Source organism: Schistocerca nitens, chromosome 4 (assembly GCF_023898315.1).
Source record: "Schistocerca nitens isolate TAMUIC-IGC-003100 chromosome 4, iqSchNite1.1, whole genome shotgun sequence".
Lineage (NCBI taxonomy): Eukaryota > Metazoa > Arthropoda > Insecta > Orthoptera > Acrididae > Schistocerca > Schistocerca nitens.
The window spans coordinates 385149907-385170550 of NC_064617.1; the positions used below are offsets into that span (position 1 = coordinate 385149907).

Here is a 20644-nt window from a genome sequence, read left to right on the forward strand (position 1 = left end):
AATTGGCAGGAATGTAGCCACTCTACACGATTGCGGTTAGAGGTGGTCACAATAATGCACGATCGCAAGAAGACCGGGCTCCTGATAGCCAAGTGGCACTATGAAGGGAGAAGACTATCATGTTCAGCATGTGTTTCTGGTGCTTCATATCATACTGCGTTTTCAGCAGCAGTTGGGCATCACAGTGACACAACCAACTGTTACAAATCAGTTACTCCAAGGACATCTCTGAGCAAGACACACTGTAGTGTGCCTTACACTGACCCCAAAGCACCATCATTTGCAACTTCAGTGCTGTCAAGTGAGAGCTCATTGGAGGGCAATGTGGAGGTCTGTTGTGTTTTCTGATGGGAGCTGGTTCTGCGTAGTGCCAGTGGTAGCTATGGTTTGGTTAGGAGGAGGCCAGTTGAGGGCCTGCAGCCAACAAGTCTACATACTAGACACACTAAATCTACGCTTGGAGTTACAGTCTGGTATGTGAGTTCGTGTGACACCAGGGTACTCCAACCCATCCTAACTCCAAATTTGTATGTCATTCTGATGATTTGACCTGTTTTGCTGCCATTCTTGAACAGTATCTAGGGGTTGTTTTCCAACATGATAATGCTTGCCCTCATACTGCTGTTCTAATTCGACATGTTATTCAGTATGTCAACAGTTTGTCTTGGCCTGCTCGATCAGCAAATCTGTCTCAAATAAGCATGTATGGGACATCGTCAGACGACAACTCGTCCACAAATAGCCTTAACCATTGACTGGCTTAAGTGCAACAGGTGTGAAACTCCATCCCAAAAACTGACATGCAGCACATGTGCAACACAATGCATGTTTACATGCTTGCATTCAATATTCTGGTGGTTACACAGGTTATTAATGTACCATCACTTCACATTTGCAATGGCTTATCTCACTGTTACATTAACCTGTGATTTTGCATGTTAATCACTTAAATATACTACCTAGACAAACGTATTCCAAAAATTTCATTACTCTACATCAGTTACTTTCTGTTGTTGCAATTTTTTCTGTTAGTGTATTGTGTTGCTTAGTCTACTTTTAAATGTGCCTGCCTGACACTCAATGTCTCCTGTATGTGCTTAGTAGCACTCTGTCCTAAGTCATTTTGTTTTTAAGACAATGATAAACCATATCAAATGGAAATACTCATATGGTGTTGATGATGTTTCCAATAAAATACTAAGAATTGTTGTTGCCAAATAAGAACCCTCATTTTTAAATATAAAGTGGATCCATTCAGTCAAGGTCTTTTTTCCAGACATATTACAAATGCAATTGTTAGTTCACTTTATTAGAAAGGTGGTAGGAGTTAATCAACAATTAGTAAGGTGAAACTTCCTGGCAGATTAAAACTGTGTGCCCGACCGAGACTCGAACTTGGCACCTTTGCCTTTCGCGGGCAAGTGCTCTACCATCTGAGCTACCGAAGCACGACTCACGCCCGGTCCTCACAGCTTTACTTTTGCCAGTATCTCGTCTCCTACCTTCCGAACTTTACAGAAGCTCTCCTGCGAACATTGCAGAACTAGCACTCCTGAAAGAAAGGATACTGCGGAGACATGGATTAGCCACAGCCTGAAGGATGTTTCCAGAATGAGATTTTCACTCTGCAGCGGAGTGTGCGCTGATATGAAACTTCCTGGCAGATTAAAACTGTGTGCCTGACCGAGACTCGAACTCGGGACCTTTGCCTTTCGCGGGCAAGTGCTCTACCATCTGAGCTACCGAAGCACGACTCACGCCCGGTCCTCACAGCTTTACTTCTTCTTCGGTAGCTCAGATGGTAGAGCACTTGCAATTGCCAAATATGTGTGGAAGGTGGATGTACATCCTAGTCTCCTTATGTCCCCTCTTTCTGTCCATCTCCTCTTCCACCTCTCCACCCCCCCCCCCCCCTCTCCCCACCTCCTGTCTCCTTTGATGTTGAGTCTTGATGATTGTTATTGCAAATGAAACCTTGATTGGGAATTCAGGTCACTCAAAATCAATGGGTAAATTGGTTGGTATCATTCTTGTACAGGGTATGAGAGAAACCTCTCCAGCTGATGAATCTGTAAGGATAGTTGCTTCAGTGATAGCATTTTGCACAGTTTTAACCTCTGAATGGGTAGGATTACAATTTGTCAGATGATTCAGATTCTGTGGTAGTATGCTAATCATTAGCCAGTAAGCCATAAATACTTCATTCCTATTTTCTGTTAGAACCAACTGTGAGGATGAAAGCAAATCAGCACATTGTTGTATACAATATTTGTTTAAAATTATATATAGAGAGAATGAATATATTTGAGAGAAACCATTTGTCTAATGGTTTAAATGCACCACTATTGTAGTTAAAATTGACCATAGGAAATAAAATGAAGCCAAACTTTTTCACAGCTCAGCACATAATTTTCTTTCTTCCAGTCTATTTTAACAAAAAAACTTTTACATTATTGTTTAAAAATAAGTATAGCTTATGCCTGTCACAATGTTTATTAGACCATGGTGTAAAAAATTGAAGTAAATTGCGACAGAACATTATGAGATTTTTAGTAACAACCGTAAGCTATGTCTTGTCTTTATATCATCATCATCAGCCAGTTTGATCAGTTGGTGATGTGGCCTCTATGAGTTGGTGTGTAACATAGGATCCCAACAGGTTCTTTCTTTTCTACCAATATTGAGCTTTCCATCGCCAATTCAGTTTGGCTGTCTTTCTTATGTGTCTATCCCACTTGCCAGGTGGCCGGACTCCAGTCTAGTACTCGTTTTGACCACCTGCCGTCTTTTCTTTGAGCAACATGACCAGCCCACTGTCATTTCAAGATATTCACTCTTCGCATTCTCCCACTGACATTTGTTAGCCATCTGATATCTACTGTTTTCCTTCTGTCTTTCTTTGTGTAGTGATGATCTCTCAGTTGATATTTTAAAGCTAATGGATTAGGAAATTACAAAGCATTTAGCTAAAATATTTCCAAGTTGTTTGCGCAATGGAAAATTACCAAGAGGTTGGAACAAAGCCAAAGTAATCCTCTTACATAAGAAAGATACTGTCAGGTGGTGACTATAATTAAAGTGCAGCTACTCACAGAGGTCCTGTGTAGACTGTAATTATCATAAGGCAGTGAAATTTGGTAGATATGTTAATGCGTTAATGTGGAACTGATTTATGATGGAAAAAAATTAGTACCAATTCTGGTCACCAGGTGCACATCAAGCACTGTACACCAAATGACAGCATGACATCCACACTGTCACTTGAAAAGCCATAATGTGAGTGAACAGTATGGCTGTCAAGAAGAGAGATGTGTGTTGTTAGTGAAACTTTTTTATGTGAATAATAGCAATTACAGTACTGTAATGAGAAAGTATTGCTAACTGAAAAGTCTGTGGAGAGGTCCAGTACCATGAAATGCTTGAAAGAAGATGGTAATGAAACTCAAAACATAGTTGAGCTTGGTGCGGCACCTGGAAGTCAGGGATTGTCCTATCCCAGTGGAAGTCATAGAGAAGGCTGCTGTTGCTGTAACTGACTGTACAGCGTTTGCCCTGGGTAATGCTAGTGCTCATGCAATGTCATGAGAATTGTCCACCCCGTTTTCAACAGTACAGTACTTTCGGCAATCTGTTTTACACTGGTATCCATATAAATTCCAGACAGTGCAGCAAATGAAACCTAAAGACCCAAAGCCATGTTCTGAATTTGCTCTTTGTTTCTGGTATGGATCAAAGTTGATGACATGTGACAGGGCAATATTCTGTTAAGTGATGAGGAACATTTTACGCTACAGGGAGCAGTGAATACACAGAACTCCTGAGCCTGGGGTACTATTAAATCATGTGTTGTGCATGAAGAACCATTGCACTCATCATACATAAAAGTGTTGTGTATATTACCAAGCACCTTTATTCTCAGTCCATTCTTCTTTGATAAATCCAGAGGGCCTGTCACTTGTATTGTGAAATCTGTATGTTATCGAGAGCACCTTGTCCAGCATGTGATTCCTGCTTTGGAAGCTGTGTAGAAACAACTGTTCTCATGCAAGGTCTGCTTTAGTCTGCTCTGAAGTTGGTCTAAAAGTGAACTATGATAAAACCAAGATCGTGGTGAATGAATGGACACAAAGGGAAATATATCTGTCGGAAGTACACAGCTGCAAAGGGTCACAGACTACGACTATCTGGATCAACATGTAAATATGAAAGGAGACCTAAAACCAGAAATTTTTCATGTATTAAATTAAACTGGCAATCTTATAAAAGATGCTCTTTACTTTTGAAGTCAAAAATGTCAGCTGAGCTGAAGAAAACAGTATTTGTACAATGTGTACTATCGGTAATAACTTATGGCTGCGAGACATGGACATTAAGGGAATTCATTGTTAGAAACCTAATAGTAACTCAAAGAGGAATGGAAAGCTCAATGTCGGGCTTGTATTTGTATGGCAATATAGATATACATAAATGATCTAATGGACAGTGTGCACAGCAATCCACAGCTGTTTTCCGATGAGAATGTGGTGTGCTGTAAGATGTCATCATTGAGTGACTGTTTGAGCTTACAAGATTACATAGACAAAATTTCTTGTCGGTGTGATGGAGGATGGTAGCATGTTCTAAATATCGAAGAGTGTAAAATAATGCAGGTGAGTTGGAAAAACACTTGTAATGTTTGGATATGGCATTGTTAGGGTGCTGCTTGACACCAGCATGTCAGTTAAATATGTAGGAATCATTTACAAAGTTACTGGAAATGGAATGAATCTGCACATCAGGTCAGTAGTGAGGAAGGCGAATGCTTGACTTTGGCATATTAGGAGAATTTTGGGGATGTGTAGCTCATCGAAAGGGAGACCACATATAGAATACTAGTGTGAGCCATTCTTGAGTGCTGCTCAAGTGTTTGGGATCTCCACTAAGGCAGATTAAAGGAAGACATTGATACAGTTCAGTGGCAAGCCACTAGATTTGTTGCTGGTAGTTTCAATCAGAATGCAAGTATTATGGAAATGCTCCATCAACTCAAATGGGAATCCCTTAATGTTTCAAATAGTTATTTTCTTTTTTGTGTGATAGAGAGGAAACATTGTTGCACACAAAATCCCATGTTGCATATGCCACACAGAAGCAATGTATCTTTTGCTACTCGTTCTTCAGATCCTACACATTTTCTGTGCTTTTTTTCCCCTATTTGTATCGATACTCTCTCCAGGAAAAGATTTACAGCCACCCATGAAATCTCAGCACTACCTGGGGAAGATTGAATCAGTATCATGTATTGTCAACAGAGGTTTACAAACAGAAATATTGAATTGGCTGGTACTAATTTTCTTGTTGGTTACCTTCATTTCTAATACTCATGCATGTGAAACTACCATGAGAATTAGATAGACTGAAAGCTTTCTCTATAGAGTGATGGTCAAAATTTTCCATTTGATGTTATCTCTCCAGTGAAATCAACACCAAGCTGGTTCTTGTTATAATTGAAGATTGCTGTAGGTTTGTATTTTTTCTCCTCCTCTTCTGTCAGTACAGGAAAAGTATGTGTGCTCTATGTCTCATACTTATCATATAAACATCTCTTTTATCTTTCCATAGTAAGTCCAAAATGTTTCCTTCACACCAAACAAGCATTTCATTCTGTTGCAGCAGACAAAGCAAATGGCATTCCTGTTGTGTTCCTTTTTGACAGTGCCAATTGAATCAATACATTTTTCTTCAAGAGATATTGCTAGTGCTACACTTATATAGTACTGATCAGTGAACAGAATATGACTCTTACTGTCTTAATGTCAAGCAGTCTTTGCACTCCATTCATTACAACATTGTCCTGCCCACAAAAGACTTCAAGATTCCAGATGGAACTTGACTGTGCCTCTGATATCATGCACAGCTGTATTCCATACTGGTTTGGTTTCCCTGGCATATATTATGTGAAAGTAAGGCATCCCTGAAATGGGAACATCTTGTCATCAGTTGTGATGTTACATTCATGTTAGTATCCATTGTTGCACTGATCATCTATCTTGTCCTTTACTGGTTATACTTTTAACAGTGGATCAAACCCAGATTTGCCTTTAGATTTCATTTAATTGTTATCATTCAGTTAGAAATTGGAAAGTATTAGTAGAAACCTGTTTGAGCCCATTATGTTCAGACAGAAACTGCAGGAACCACTGTATTTGTGCTCCAGTTCTGCAGCTGATAGTTGTTCATATGCAAAATAATTTCAATATATTTTCCACTGTTGTCCAGGCTGGCTCTTTTCCATGCCATTGGTCTGATATTTGGCAGACTTCACATTTTAACCAGTAGGGTGACTATGTTGGTGACATACATTAGTATGACGCTCCCTGGCCTGAGTAATGCAGCTTGAATGCTCCCTTTTGTGAGATGAAGTAACCTGTGGATCCGAAAGCTAGTATTTGTATCACCTTGTGCTCATATTTTTGGCTCATGCTGTATGGAAAGTTAAAGTTGATCTTATTGTTAATGTGATAAATGTTTCAGTTATAAAAAAGTAGGTAAATATTTTTCGATGAATCAATAAACTAGAAATCAAACAAGTGTTAAAAAGTGCCAACTATGTTCAGTATGCTAATTTTGCATTATTGCCCAGTTATTCAAGTCATTTTAATATATAACATTCTGGAACTTTTAATGTAATCAATTAATATTTTTTTGTAGGACAAAGACCTATCGACGGTACCGTTCCCCACAAGTTATATTGATTTTGAAGCAGTTGTGTCAGCTACGTGAAAAAGTAGAAGCTGATTGTGAAGAAGCTTGGAGAAACGTGGTGGACCAGTTTAACAAAGATTACATAAGACATAAAAAATCTGTTAAAAATCTTGCAGCCTTAGATGTATTGTTATCATTTTCAGAAGCTGCCAAGCTCAGTGATTACTGCAGTTAAGTATCAATGAGACCTACAATTGAGTTTATCTTTGTTCAACATTACCAAAAGAAGTTATACTAGCAAAAATTTAGAAATGTATGTTCATCATTAATTAACTGAACATTAATTGGTAACAGAAGAGAATAGTGAAAATTTTTTCCTCCATTGTTCAGTCAGATAGTTATTCCATACAGATCCAGCCCAACTTACATTGCTTGTATGTAATTATGATGTGATAGTTTTCTATTCATAAAATGATGTCAGCTTTATTTATAGAATCTTTAACAAATCAATTTCAAAATAGTGTGTCACATACACAATGGGGCCATGGATGAGATCAGTAAATTTGAAAAGACAGTTGCTGGAAATTTTTCATTGCTCTGGAGATACACTGTTTCAGTATTCTGAATGTATTTAAAAATAATATTTTAGATTAATAAAATATTTTTGGATTGAAGGAGATCACTCACAGAAAAGCAGTTGTGTTGAATTGTCGACAGTCACACACAAAAAGAAGAGAACTTGCTAGCTTTCATAGTTAACTTCTGATAAGCTAGAGTAAAACACACACACACACACACACACACACACACACACACACACACACACACACACACACACACACACACACCAATGCGTGTAAATGCCTATGCCCTAACATAATGCCAGCTGGACTAACAGTGCCAATGCTACTTTTTGGCAAGTGGAATGGTTCTGGTGGGAATAGCATCAGGTGGAGTGGGTAGAGGAAGAGGGAGGTGGGAGGCAGGAAGAGGGACTGGGAGTGGATGACTAGTGACTCTAAGGGATGCTGCCAGTTCGCCAACTAGTAATGTGGGAAGGAGGGATGCGGATATATGGGCTGGCCCGGTTGTAGCAGATGGTGGGAAGCAGCACATGCTGAATGTGATGCAGGGAAGTGAATTGGGAGGGTGCAGTGGTGCATAGGTTGGGTGGGTGGCAGAATGCCACTTTAGGAGCGGTGAAAGGATCTTGGGCAGGTTCTCTCTCACTTTGGGACGAGAGGAGGAGAGATTATCAGAATCCTGATGAAGAATACAATTTTTTTGTTCCAGTCCAGGGTGATATTGTGTGATAAAGGTGCACTCGTTTGTAACTGGTACTTGGGACTTGTGGGAGGATTGGACATGTGTGAGTATATGGCATGGGAAATCTGTTTGTGGACTAGGTTTGGGAGGGTATCCCTGTCTGTGAAGACCTTCATGAGGCCTTCAGCATACAGGACAAGGGAGTTCTCATCACTGCAGATACGTCATCCATGGATGGCTAGGCTACATGGGAGGGATTTTTTGGTGTTGAAGGAGTGACAGCTATTGAAGTGCAGTAATGTTGGTGGTTAATGGTTTTAACGTGGTCAGAGGTGTGGGTGGAGCCATCAGAGAAGTTGAGGTCAATGTCCAGGAAGATTTTACCTTCAGATGAAATCTTCCTAGCCTCCCAACCCTTAATCTGGTTCAGATTCATTGATCATATCTTCGTGATCTGGAGTCTGACCCTATCCACTGTCCTTCGCAATCTCAACACCTTTTTACTAATCTGCTTCACTTGGTTCTCCTCTACCCAGCATGCAACCATCCTGGACATTACCTGAACTTCTGTGATGATTCCATTCACACTACTATCCACATTAAAACACATAACCACCAACAGTACCTGGTTTTGACAGCTGCCATCCCTCTCATACAGCATAGCCACCTGTGGATGGGGTATCTGCAGTGACAAGAACACGCATAATGAGATTTTCACTCTGCAGCAGAGTGTGTGCTAATATGAAACTTCCTGGCAGATTAAAACTGTGTGCCAGACTGAGACTCAAACTCAGGACCTTTGCCTTTCGCAGGCAAATGCTCTACCATCTGAGCTACCCAAACACAATTCATGACCTGTCCTCACAGCTTCAGTTCTGCCAGTACCTCATCTCCTACCTTCCAACTTCACAGAAGCTATTCTGTGAACCTTTGAGCATTCCTGGAAGAAAGGATATTGCAGAGACATGGCTTAGCCACAGCCTGGGGGATGTTTCCAGAATGAGATTTTCACTCTGCAGTGGAGTGTGCGCTGACATGAAACTTCCTGGCAGAATAAAACTGTAGGCAGGACTGAGACTCGAAATCAGGACCTGTGAGGACGAGTCATGAGTTGTGCTTGAGTAGCTCAGATGGTAGAGCACTTGCCCTTGAAAGGCAAAGGTCTTGAGTTCAAGTCTCGGTCAGACATACAGTTTTAATCTGCCAAGAAGTTTCAAGAACTCCCTTGCTCAGTATGCTGAAAGCTGCAGTAAGGCCTTCCCAGATAGGAAGTGCTCCTCATAGTCCACAAACATATATTCTGTATTGTATCCTCACATGGACCCAATGCTTGCACTGCACCCAAGAATCAGCTATGAAGGAGCACCCACCCTCGTCACCTAATATCATACCCCTGTGGCAGACCAAAGTGCAAGACCTGTCCAATCTGCCCACCCATTATCTTTTGCTCCAGAGCTGTTACAGGCTTATCCTACCCCATCAGAGACAACACCACTTGTGAACTGAGTTATGTGATATAGCAACTCTGCTTTAATCTCTGCACCGCATTTTACATTGTTATAAATTCCAGCCAGCTGTCCACCAGGATGGATGGCCACTGTCAAACTGTTACCAAGAACGAGGTTGATGACACGGTGGTATAACTTGCAGCTGAGCACAACATGCTCAGTTTCAATGGCTGCTTCACAGGCCAAGCCATCTGGATTCTTCTCTCAACACCAGCTTCTCTGAACTATGCAGATGGGAGTTATACTTAAGACACACTCCTTCAGCCATCCTGGCCTCAATGTCAGGTAACCCACTGTCCCCACATCCTCCACTTAACAGTTTCCCATTCTGTGTCATATCACTTCCTCCTAATCCATGTCCCCACATCGCCCTCAGCATGTGCCACTTCCTGCTGGCCACTACAGTTGCAGTGGTCCATATACCTGGCACATTCCTAGACAGCAAACCAGCCACCTCCCTCCAAGCTAATATACACTCACCCCCAGTCCCTCTCCTGGCCTTCTGCATTCTTCTCCTGCCACCCACCACCATCCACATCTCAACCAACGAGTCTGCCTGCTGAAAAATAGCATTTACACTGTTAGTCCTGCTGACACCACGTACAGAGAGAGAGAGAGAGAGAGAGAGAGAGAGAGAGAGAGAGAGAGAGAGAGAGAGAGTTTACTCTAGCTCATCAAAGGATAACTCTGAAAGCTAGCAAGTTTTCCTTCTTTTGTGTGTACATATCAACAACACTTCTGCTTTTCTTTAAGTGGTCTCTTGTAATCTGTATTTACATTCTAAAAGAGCTTTCCTACAGCGTTTAGATTAATGGAATGTTTCTTAACTCAAATTTAAGATTTAGTTACAGAAGTAGATTAAGCTGTTTATTGATATTGTACTCTTCTTCTGTAGGCCAAAGCTGATTGAATCAGTAGAATCAGAAATTCATGTTAAGAATGGACGACATCCTGTTCTATCAAGAATTATGGAAGAATCTGGTTATTTTATTCCAAATGATTCTTATCTAAAGGTACAGTACTTATGCATCCTGTAAGCCAGCATAAGTGTTTAAAATTATAGATTATAATTGTAACTAAATGAGGTCTTACTTGTGAGATAGTTTCAAAACAAAAAGGCTTTAATTTGAAATACATTCCCTGCAGGGAGGTCTCACTTATTCAGTGCTTTTTTTCACCACCTGGAGAAGCTGCTTGTGGCCTTTCATACTAGGAGCACTCTGGTAAAGTGCAGTGCCTCTTATGAAATAGTTCTACTGCATTGTATACCTTGTTTAGGGACTGTGGGAAGGTGATAACAGAGATTAGGGTACATACAGACATATACAAACTGTCATTTCTCAGTCCTTCCATCCATCTGCATCTACATCCATATTCTGCAAGTCAGTGTGAAGTGCATGGAGGAGGGTACTTTCCATTGTACCAATTTTTAATGCTACTTCCTGTTCCATTCACCTATGGAGTATGGGAAGAATGACTGTTTAAATGCCTGTGCTTGCACTGTAATTAATATAATTTTTTCCTCACAACCCCCAAGGGAACCATACTTAGGGTGTTGTGGCACCGGTATGTTCCTAGATTCATAATTTAAAACTGGTTCTTGAAACTTTGTAATTAGGCTTTCCCAGTATAGTTTACATCTGTCTTCAAGTGTATGCTGGTTTGGTTTCTTCAGTATCTTTGTGACACTCTCCCATGGGTCAAACAAACATTTGACCATTTCTGCTGCCCTTATCAATATATGATCAATATCCCCTTGACTTATATTTGATACAGATCCCATACATTTGAGGCAAGCAAGATGGCCCAGGAGGAATGATCAATATTCAGAGAGATGACAGGAATGATCAAGTGAAGCAAAAAGTTTAGTAAACATGGGCACTAAAATGCATACCTTAAGAGCTGTGATCACTTCTTCATCTTTGATACTGTGAAACAAATCTCTTCTACTGCAACCTCTTTGCTTTCTATATTTTGAGAGGTGGTGGATCGAACAAAACAAGAAAAAAAGTTCTGTAAACACTGGCATACTTTAAGAAATATGAGAACTTGTTCACTCTCACTAGTATGATAACACATGTCCTACCACACTAGTGCTCATAGCTCATAAGCCATGTATATTTGAGCCCATATTTACCAGACAATTTTTTATTGTTCTTGTCCACACTGTGTCATCCTAAAATATGCAAAGCAGAGAGCTTGCAGTAAAAGAGATTTGCTTCACAGTATTGAAGATCAAGAAGTACTCGTAGCTATTAATGTATGCATTTTAGACTCCATGTTTACTAGACTTTTTTGCTGTGAATGATCTTTCCTGTCTTATCCTTGAATATTGACCTTTCCTCCTGGGATACTGTGTAGTTTAGTCTGGGACATATGAGTGATTTGTAAGCAATCTCATTTATAGACTGGCTGCATTTCCCTGGTAGTCTGTCAGTTAACCACAGTCTGCCACCTGCTTGATCTACAACTCAATCTATGTGACCATTCCATTTTGTGCCTTTACGAATAGTTAAACAAAGGTAATTGACTAATTCCAATTATGACTTGATACTGTAGTCATGGGATCCTTTTTTTTTTTTTTTTTTTTTTTTTTTTTTTTTTTTTTTTTTTTTTTTTTTTTTTTTCCCTACCCGAACATTTAAGGCAAGATCAAGATCTGACTGAATATTTGTGCAGCTTTTTTCCAGACAGTACTTCATTATATATAACTGTATCATCTGCAAAAAGACTATTACTATTAAAAATTTTCTTGGCCATTAATATACAACATGAGCAACAAGTGTCCCAACACATTTCACTGAGATACACATGATATTACTTCCACATTTGCAAGTGACTCCCCATCCCTGATAATGCTCTGTGTCTTCCCTACCAAGAAAACCTCATCAAATACTTTTTGGAAATCAAGAGATAATGCAGCTTCCTGACTGCCTGCATCCAAGGCTTTCAGGATGTCAAATGGGAAAAGTTGGAGTGCATTTCACATGATCAGTGTTTTCAGAATCCATCCTGGTTAGCACGAAGGAAGTCATTCTGTCGGAGATACATCATTATATTTGAAACCAGAAGATGTTCTGCGATTTTATGAAAATTGAATGTCAGAGACATTGGACAGTAGTTTTGTTGATCACATCTGCTACCCATGTCATAGGTGGGCAGAGTTTTTTGTGTGAAGGATCTGTGGTCAGTTGTGGTTAAAAGAGGGACTGATTCACTATAGAAGCTGATAGGAATTAGTGTGAGCTCTTGTACATAGTTGAATTTTTGTGACTTTCAACTTTTTTTCAACACCACTGACATTTCTATCTATATCACTTATCTTTGCAGTGGTGCAAGAATTAAATTGGTGTGACACCCTTGGATTTTCCTTGGTAAAAGAACATTTTAAAATAGTGTTCAGCATTTGTATTTCTGCTATACCACCCTCAATTTCAGTTGCTGCCATATCTATCAGTGTCTGGACATCAGCCTTTAAATATAACTATAATTTCTTTGTGTTTAGTGAGAGAATTTTTGACAGTATTCTCACTATGGTAATCATTGATGGCTTCACACATTGTCCTGTAGGCAGCCAAATGCATTTCATTAACCATCTCATTATCTGTAGCTCTATGCTGTGTTCTGCACTATTACCTAGCAATCTGTGTTTCTTTAGAAGTCTATTTACAGTAACTGTATACCATGGTGGATTTCTCCCACAACAAACCATTTTGCTAGGTGTATATCCATCAAGTACATGGTCAACTATTCTTCTAAATGTGAGCCACAGTTCTTCTTTGTGCTCCTCTCCAAAACTTCCCCTTTGTATGTTGGTAATGATTGTTGCTGCAACTGTGTCATGATCACTGGTGCCAGTTGCTTTGTGGACAACCTCAAGGAGGTCAGGCCTGTTTGAGACCATTAGATCCAGTATTTTCCATTATGACTTAGTTTCTGAACTGTACATGCTAGATAGTTTTTGGAGAAAGAATTTAGTTATGTTTCACGGAATATTTTGTCTCACTCACCACCCAACTTATTGTTGGATTGCTAAAGTCTCTTTTGATGATGAAAGTGTGGTTGTGTAACATCTCTGTCTCTGTAAATGAGGATTTCTGTAGTAAGAATTGGTATGCTCTGTATCCTCATAAAGTTTACACGTATTATGTATTTTTGCTTACTAATAAATAGTGTGGAAATTGTTGCTCTATGCTATCACACTGCTGGTGATTCCCCACAGTGGTGACCACAATTTTCCATGTTGTCCCATGATTTTGCTGTTAAGTCAAAACTCTGTTGTGCCACTTATGCCATTGAGTATGCTGCATTACGAATGGTGGAGCCTTGAAACTTACCTGGCAGATTAAAACTGTGTGCCGGACCGAGACTCGAACTCGGGACCTTTGCCTTTTGTGGGCAAGTGCTCTACCAACTGAGCTACCCAAGCATGACTCACGCCCCATCCTCACAACTTTACTTCTGCCAGTACCTCGTCTCCTGCCTTCCAAACTTTACAGAAGCTCTCCTGCAAAGTTTCATATCAGCGCACACTCCACTGCAGAGCGAAAATCTCATTCTGGAAACATCCCCCGGGCTGTGGCTAAGCCATGTCTCCGCAATATCCTTTCTATCAGGAGTGCTAGTTCTGCAAGGTTTGCAGGAGAGCTTCTGTAAAGTTTGGAAGGTAGGAGCCGAGGTACTGATAGAAGTAAAGTTTTGAGGATGGGGCGTGAGTCGTGCTTGGGTAGCTCAGTTGGTAGAGCACTTGCCCGCGAAAGGCAAAGGTCCCGAGTTCGAGTCTCGGTCCGGCACACAGTTTTAATCTGCCAGGAAGTTTCATATCAGTGCACACCCCGCTGCAGAGTGAAAATCTCATTCTGGGTACAGCCTCACTGTTTCTTTGACAATGTTGACAACATCTCTCACTCACCAAGTGCTCTTGAATTCCATGAACATTCCATGTGTAGAATTGATAAAGATCAGCCAAGGCTTGGATGATACTACAGTGCTGGACAACAGAGCGACAATGCTTTCATTGTCTGCCACATCTTCAGACCGACCTCGCATCACTGCTGATGCCAAGCAACAAACTGTGCTATAATCCAGAGTTCACACTGAGTGAGTTTATTCCTGCTGTTTCAGACAAAAGTGCAGCAGAGAGTCAGAATAAACAATGGCCACTCTCCTCTCTAAGAAATGTTAATCTTAGTGCCTTTAACTTTCGCACAGGTCAAAAAATCACATGTTCCAGTGCTAATGATTTTGAGTGTTATGATGCTGTCATTAACGACCTGAACCGTACGGTCACCTCCTACAGCACTGTTATGGTTGGACAACAATGGCCTGCACTGTACCTTTCTGTCATTCAATTTCATCGTCCATCTCCAACAGACTGAGGGGTCAAGGTTTACATTACACATCAGTATCTACACATTTCGATTTTGCATTGTGACCATTGTGGCTAAATGCGAGTTCCATTACACAGACAATTACGTCACCCATATCACAGACACACCAGCCATCACAACTGACTTGCTTTAGTCCATCACATTGTTTCGCATTTGATCACCTGTACCCAGCACCAAAACCAGCTGTAGACTCTGAGTACATGTTTTTCATGACCTCGCTCAGCAAGTTCAGATACGACTGCCTCCCGGTTCAAATGACATCACACCTACATCAACCATGCCACGAACAAATGCATATCTGGACGAACTCGTTGAGATGCAGACAGTGCCATGGGATACTAAATGGACTGCACCTTCCTTCTGCACAGTGCGAGAACATCATGCACACTCTCACATGCATTTTCCACCATCTCAAACCTCTGACATTGGGAAAGTCGTACCTGTTGTGTCATTCCCCAAACTTCACTCACATGCGCGTCCGTTCTTCAGACATCCACCCGAGCTCTGCACACATCACTGTGTGATGCCAATTCCACCCGTGCCATGACTTGACCCTCCTCATCACATCTCACCCTACATCGAGCCACTTTTCCTGCCCATCTCCTGCACTGACACTCCCCATGCCTCCTGTGTATATGGTGCTGTGTCACGCCCACCTCATAGTGGTGCTTGCAATCAAACCATTGACAGCCATCATACCATCCACCACTATCTGAAACTACTGTTGTTCCACATGGATTCTACCGTGATATGGTTTGCCTCAGCAAGTGCTTGATGTCAACCAGTGGCATCATTGGGGACACTTTGGCTCTTAAAATTACCAGAGAACATCCAAACAGTGATACTAGCGCATAAGGAGGTACCGCTGGAGTTTAAACTTTGACTTGCTGATAGAATGAAGGTATTATCACAACACTGAATTCTGATCAACAACCAACAGCAGTACACTGCTTTCAATCCCCAGTACAGTTGCACCAAAACTGCTTTTGTGTGTTTCCAGCCCAGCTGCCATGATATTCTGCATAGCTACAGACCACCCAACAATGGTCAGATGCAACCCCCTGCCTCTACCACCCTGAGTGCCTTTTACAGCTCCAGTGGACAACAGGGTGCACAGTGTTGCAGAGAATCCTGCACCTACCCAAACTAGTATGTAGACCTGAGAATGGCATGTCAGGCCGCTCTTTATCAACAAGACACCCCTGCACACTACAACAAAATAGTACCAAAGCAGCATTTCAGTGGACAGATGGTCCCTGACTCTTCATCAATATAGGAAACACCCACACATATATTTCCTCGGCGATACTGGGCCGATGTGAACACACTATCACCTGCTCTTGCACCTGCTATAGTGTCACCATTCCCACTGTAACTGCATGTGGCCAATGACACTGTAATCTCTTTTGCTGGAACTGCACACATTATGCTTGTCCTTGGCACAGATACATACATACCTTGGACATTCCTGGTGGTAGAGACAGTTGAACAAGTCCTGGAAGCTGACATCTTCTGTCACTACCAACTATTACCAGATTTAAATTCTGCCCTCCTACTAAGACAGGATGGCCAGCAGTCGATCCATGGTGTGAGCAGTGATACACTACTTGCCAGCACTACAATACCCTCAGTCATGCTGCCACCACTCGACACTCCACTTGACCTGAAGCTAGAAAGCAAAGCCCCTTTCAGCCAGTTACACTTAAAGGCAGCTGAGTATTCTTCATTATGTCATTACAATAAGGTCATGTGCCTTACCAACAAACAACTATGGAAATGAATTGTGGATGCAACCACATCACTTCATGCAGCTCAACAGCATCTCGATGACCTTAATCATCTTGACACCAATTGCTACCACATCACTTCATGCAGCTCAACAGCATCTTGATGACCTTCATCATCTCGACACTAATCACTACAGTGTCGCCACCTCTACGGGCACTTCTCAAGTTAATGAAGCATCACAATCCCCACTAGAATGTGCAGCTGAGAGAATGCCATTTGACGTTAACAGCAATGGTGAATCATGTCATGCCCTGCTTCCTGGACTCACTCCGTGCTCCCCCATTAGACCATACACAATCTGTGCCATGCTGGATGGTACAGTCCACCACATTACAACCACAAGAGCTCCCCCTGACCACCAACACCTCTGTCGTCAAGCTCTCCACAAACTTAAAGCTGTGGTGGACAAACTGTTATGATCTGGCTTGGACACGCTATCAGAAAGTACTTTGAACTCCCCAATTTAACTAGTTCCTAAAAAAATGGTACTTAGTGCCTATGTAGCAACTACTGCTACCTCAACACCTGCACAGTCATTGACAGCTACCCCATTCTGAACTTGCACAATTTTTCTCACTTCTTGGCCAGGGGAAAAATTTTCAGCATCATTGGTCGCAAAACGGGATACCTGCAGATTCCAATGACGGATGAAGATGCACCAGAAACTGTGATAATAACGCCATTTGATCTCATTGAGTTCCTCTACATGCCATACAGACTAAAAAAAAAGTGGCACAGACATGACAAAGATTTATTGATAGTGTACTGTTCAATTTGCCTTTTTGCCATGCCTACCTAGATGATGTCATATTTTTTTCTTAAAATGAGCAAGACCATGATGACCACCTGCTTATCATCCTTGATTAGCTGGCCTCTCCTGGTTGTGATCAATGATGACAAGTGTCAACATCTACAACCCCATGCAACCTCTGTCGGACACCACGTCAGAGCACCTGGGTTGCATCCTGCTCCTGAGAAAATTGACCAGATATGCCTCCTCCCACCTCCCAACAACTACCAAGAGCTGCGTAGGTTTTTGGGGGTCATAAATTTATACAGGCACCAGTTGCCACCCACCGCTGAGACTTTGCTACCACTCAGCCAAGCATTGTACAGCAAGAATACATCTGGTAAACGATGCCTTGATTAAACACTACAGATGCAGGTTGCTTTTGACAAGACAAGAGAACACCTGGTACACGCCATGACCCTTGCCCGCCATTCACCTGATGCACAGCTAATTAGTGTGTCTGGTGCTAGCAGTCACATGACTGGGGCTGCTTCACAGCAAGAGATTGTTGGAATCACTCAGCCACTCAGGTTTTTCTCATGAAAACTTAAGAACACTGAGAAATAATGGTCCAAATTTGACTGTAAACTACAAGCCATATATAAATCAGTTTGTCACTTTCAAGATGATGTAGAGGGGAGACCTCTTATCATATAGATAGACCATCACCCATTGGCACATGCATTCTATAACCCGTTGGCAGATTCTGCACCCGATAGTTTACTCCACCTAGATTTTGTATCAAAGTTCACTACTGACGTGCAATACATTAAAGGTGCCAATCATATTGTGGCAGATTGTCTATCCCATATTGCAGCTATCTCTGCCCAGTTGGACTTTGATAGAATCGCAAAAGCAAAAGCTACAGGTCCTGATCGCCACAACTTCTTTGACAAACCAGACGGTGGAGTCCAATTGCAACAGTGCATGCCACCCAGTGTGACCTAACATTTTGGTGTGATGTTTCGAATGGATGGGTATGACCAGTTGTCCCAGAGCCATATCACAGGACAATTTTTAACCTTCTCCACAACCTTTTGTATTCGAACATGTGCCCTACTGTACACCTCATCACAGAACAGTTTTTCTGGCCTAAAATCATCAAAGGTGTGCCATGTGGACCAGGACTTGCATGTCATGTCAGCAGGCGAAATCTGGCCACCATGCACAGCCTCCCTTTAGTGAATTCCTGATTCCAAAGGGGCAGTTGTAGCACATTCACACTGACAGCTTAGGGCCACTCCCCGAATTGCCTGGGCACCATTACGTTCTATCAATGACAGATTGCATGACGTGATGAGTGAATGCCATGCCCATTTCCTACATATTGGCAGAGACAGTGGCAAAAACTTTCCTCAGAAGTTGGATTGGCAGATTCAGCTGCTCAGCCTCCTTAACTTTGGACCAGGCTTGGCAGTTTGAATCCCAGCTGTTCAGTGACTTATGACAACTGCCTACCAATGGCCTCATGGAACGGTGACATCATATGATGAAAGTTGCTCTCATGTGCCTCTCAGAATTGTGAGTGGAGGCCCTGCCATGGGTTCTCCTGGGCATTCACACAGTACATAAAGATGACGTTGACATGCCGCTCGCCAAAATATTGTAAGGTGAGCCCCTCACTCTAGCTACTGAATTCATAGTCCATTAAATGGTTCCTGCAGAACAGGACTTAGCAGTTGCGTGTGTGCGCACACATATACAATACATCCGTGTGCCACCCCCCCCCCCCCCTCCCCTGCCTCTCCATCCTCCCATTACATGACAAAAAGAAATTTTTATTTATAAAGACCCGACCACATGTTTTCATGTCATACTGTGTGTGGACGCAGCCTACAACCACCATTTGCAGGACTGTACTGAGTGTTGAAGGGCAATACAAACACTTTTGATATTATAATTACTGGAAAACAAACAACAGTATTGATGAACCATCTTAAACTGTCATAGACTGTAGCAGACCTGCCACAACAGACTCTCCCCACCCCACCACCTCCTATGCACCCATTAGTCAATTTCCAAGTGCATGTGAATCTCCACAATTTTCTGCCTGACATCATATCCACCACGTTACACGATACTGACCTCATGATTAATGGTGTCTACATGGACAGGCAGCCGGGTGCAAATACTGTCACACACATTTCCATGCATATGACTCCCGTCCCATCAGAAGTTGACACGGCAGGGCTCACGTCCTGTTTTTCAGCAGACAGTTCACTCACAGTCATTGCCTCAGCTTACATCACCACTGGCCCCACAACACCCCCAGTGGACACAACAAATAGAGGCAATGCTACCTTCATCTGTCCCTCATCAAATGCCACTGCTGAGCTAGCAACAATTAAAGATGCCACCAAAACGGCTTCCTTATCTGCTAATACTGCTGGCAGCAAACCGTTAGTTGCACCACTGACAGCACTCTTTACTGACTACGACACCCACATCACTTCAGACAAACGACATCCCACAAAAGCCACTCCACACTGTGAAGGGGGGAAGGCCATGGCTCTGTGGCAACGTAACACGTTTGTCTTACAAGTGTTATGTATATGTGCTTACTACTAAATAGTATGGAAATTTTATCTCTATGCTGTGTGACTATTCTGCTATCGCACTGTTGGTACCCCATTCCCCACAACAGTATGATGGGGAAACTTATTTACAAGCAAACAGCAATTTTCTCTAAAATGTTTTGTTACATTCTGAGATGAGTCTGATGTCTGGTACAAGGATCCAATTATGAGTTTATGTCCGCCCTTGTTACTGAATTTGATCCAGATGATCTTGCTTGCAGTTTCAGTTCCTATTTCGGTGGATGCAGTTTCTTGTCTGCCGTAACAAATACTCCATTCCATTTATTGTTAATTATTCTTGTAAAATATACTTAAATTTTCCTAAAAAATCTCACTGCTATCAATTTTTGTCTTTCATCAGCTTTCTGTATTGTGTGGGCTCCACTGCTTTTTAGGAGCACTTCAGACTCTGGCACTTTGTTGTGAATGATGTGGCAGTTAATCACTTGTAGAGGACATTTCTTTGGAACTTATACTGACAGTTTTCTGTTCGCTACAGCTATCATTATTGAGACTGGATAGAGAGTCGCATAATCTAAAATAAATAAAAAAATAAAAATAAAAAAAAGCTTTGTTTGTATCCCACAAACAATCAGCCATTGTGGGTACATAGTATGCGGGTCATCCACAAAGTATGTTCTG

General features: G+C 41.7%; 1 protein-coding gene across 1 annotated transcript in view; it reads left to right on the forward strand.

The window, feature by feature from the left end:
* Positions 1-20644, forward strand: part of LOC126251586 (DNA mismatch repair protein Msh3-like) — a 363938-nt gene that overhangs the window by 230335 nt on the left and 112959 nt on the right. The window contains exons 13-14 of the mRNA XM_049952118.1: positions 6691-6913; positions 10352-10471. Coding sequence (XP_049808075.1) covers positions 6691-6913; positions 10352-10471 — 343 coding nt within the window. The remainder of the gene's footprint in view (positions 1-6690; positions 6914-10351; positions 10472-20644) is intronic.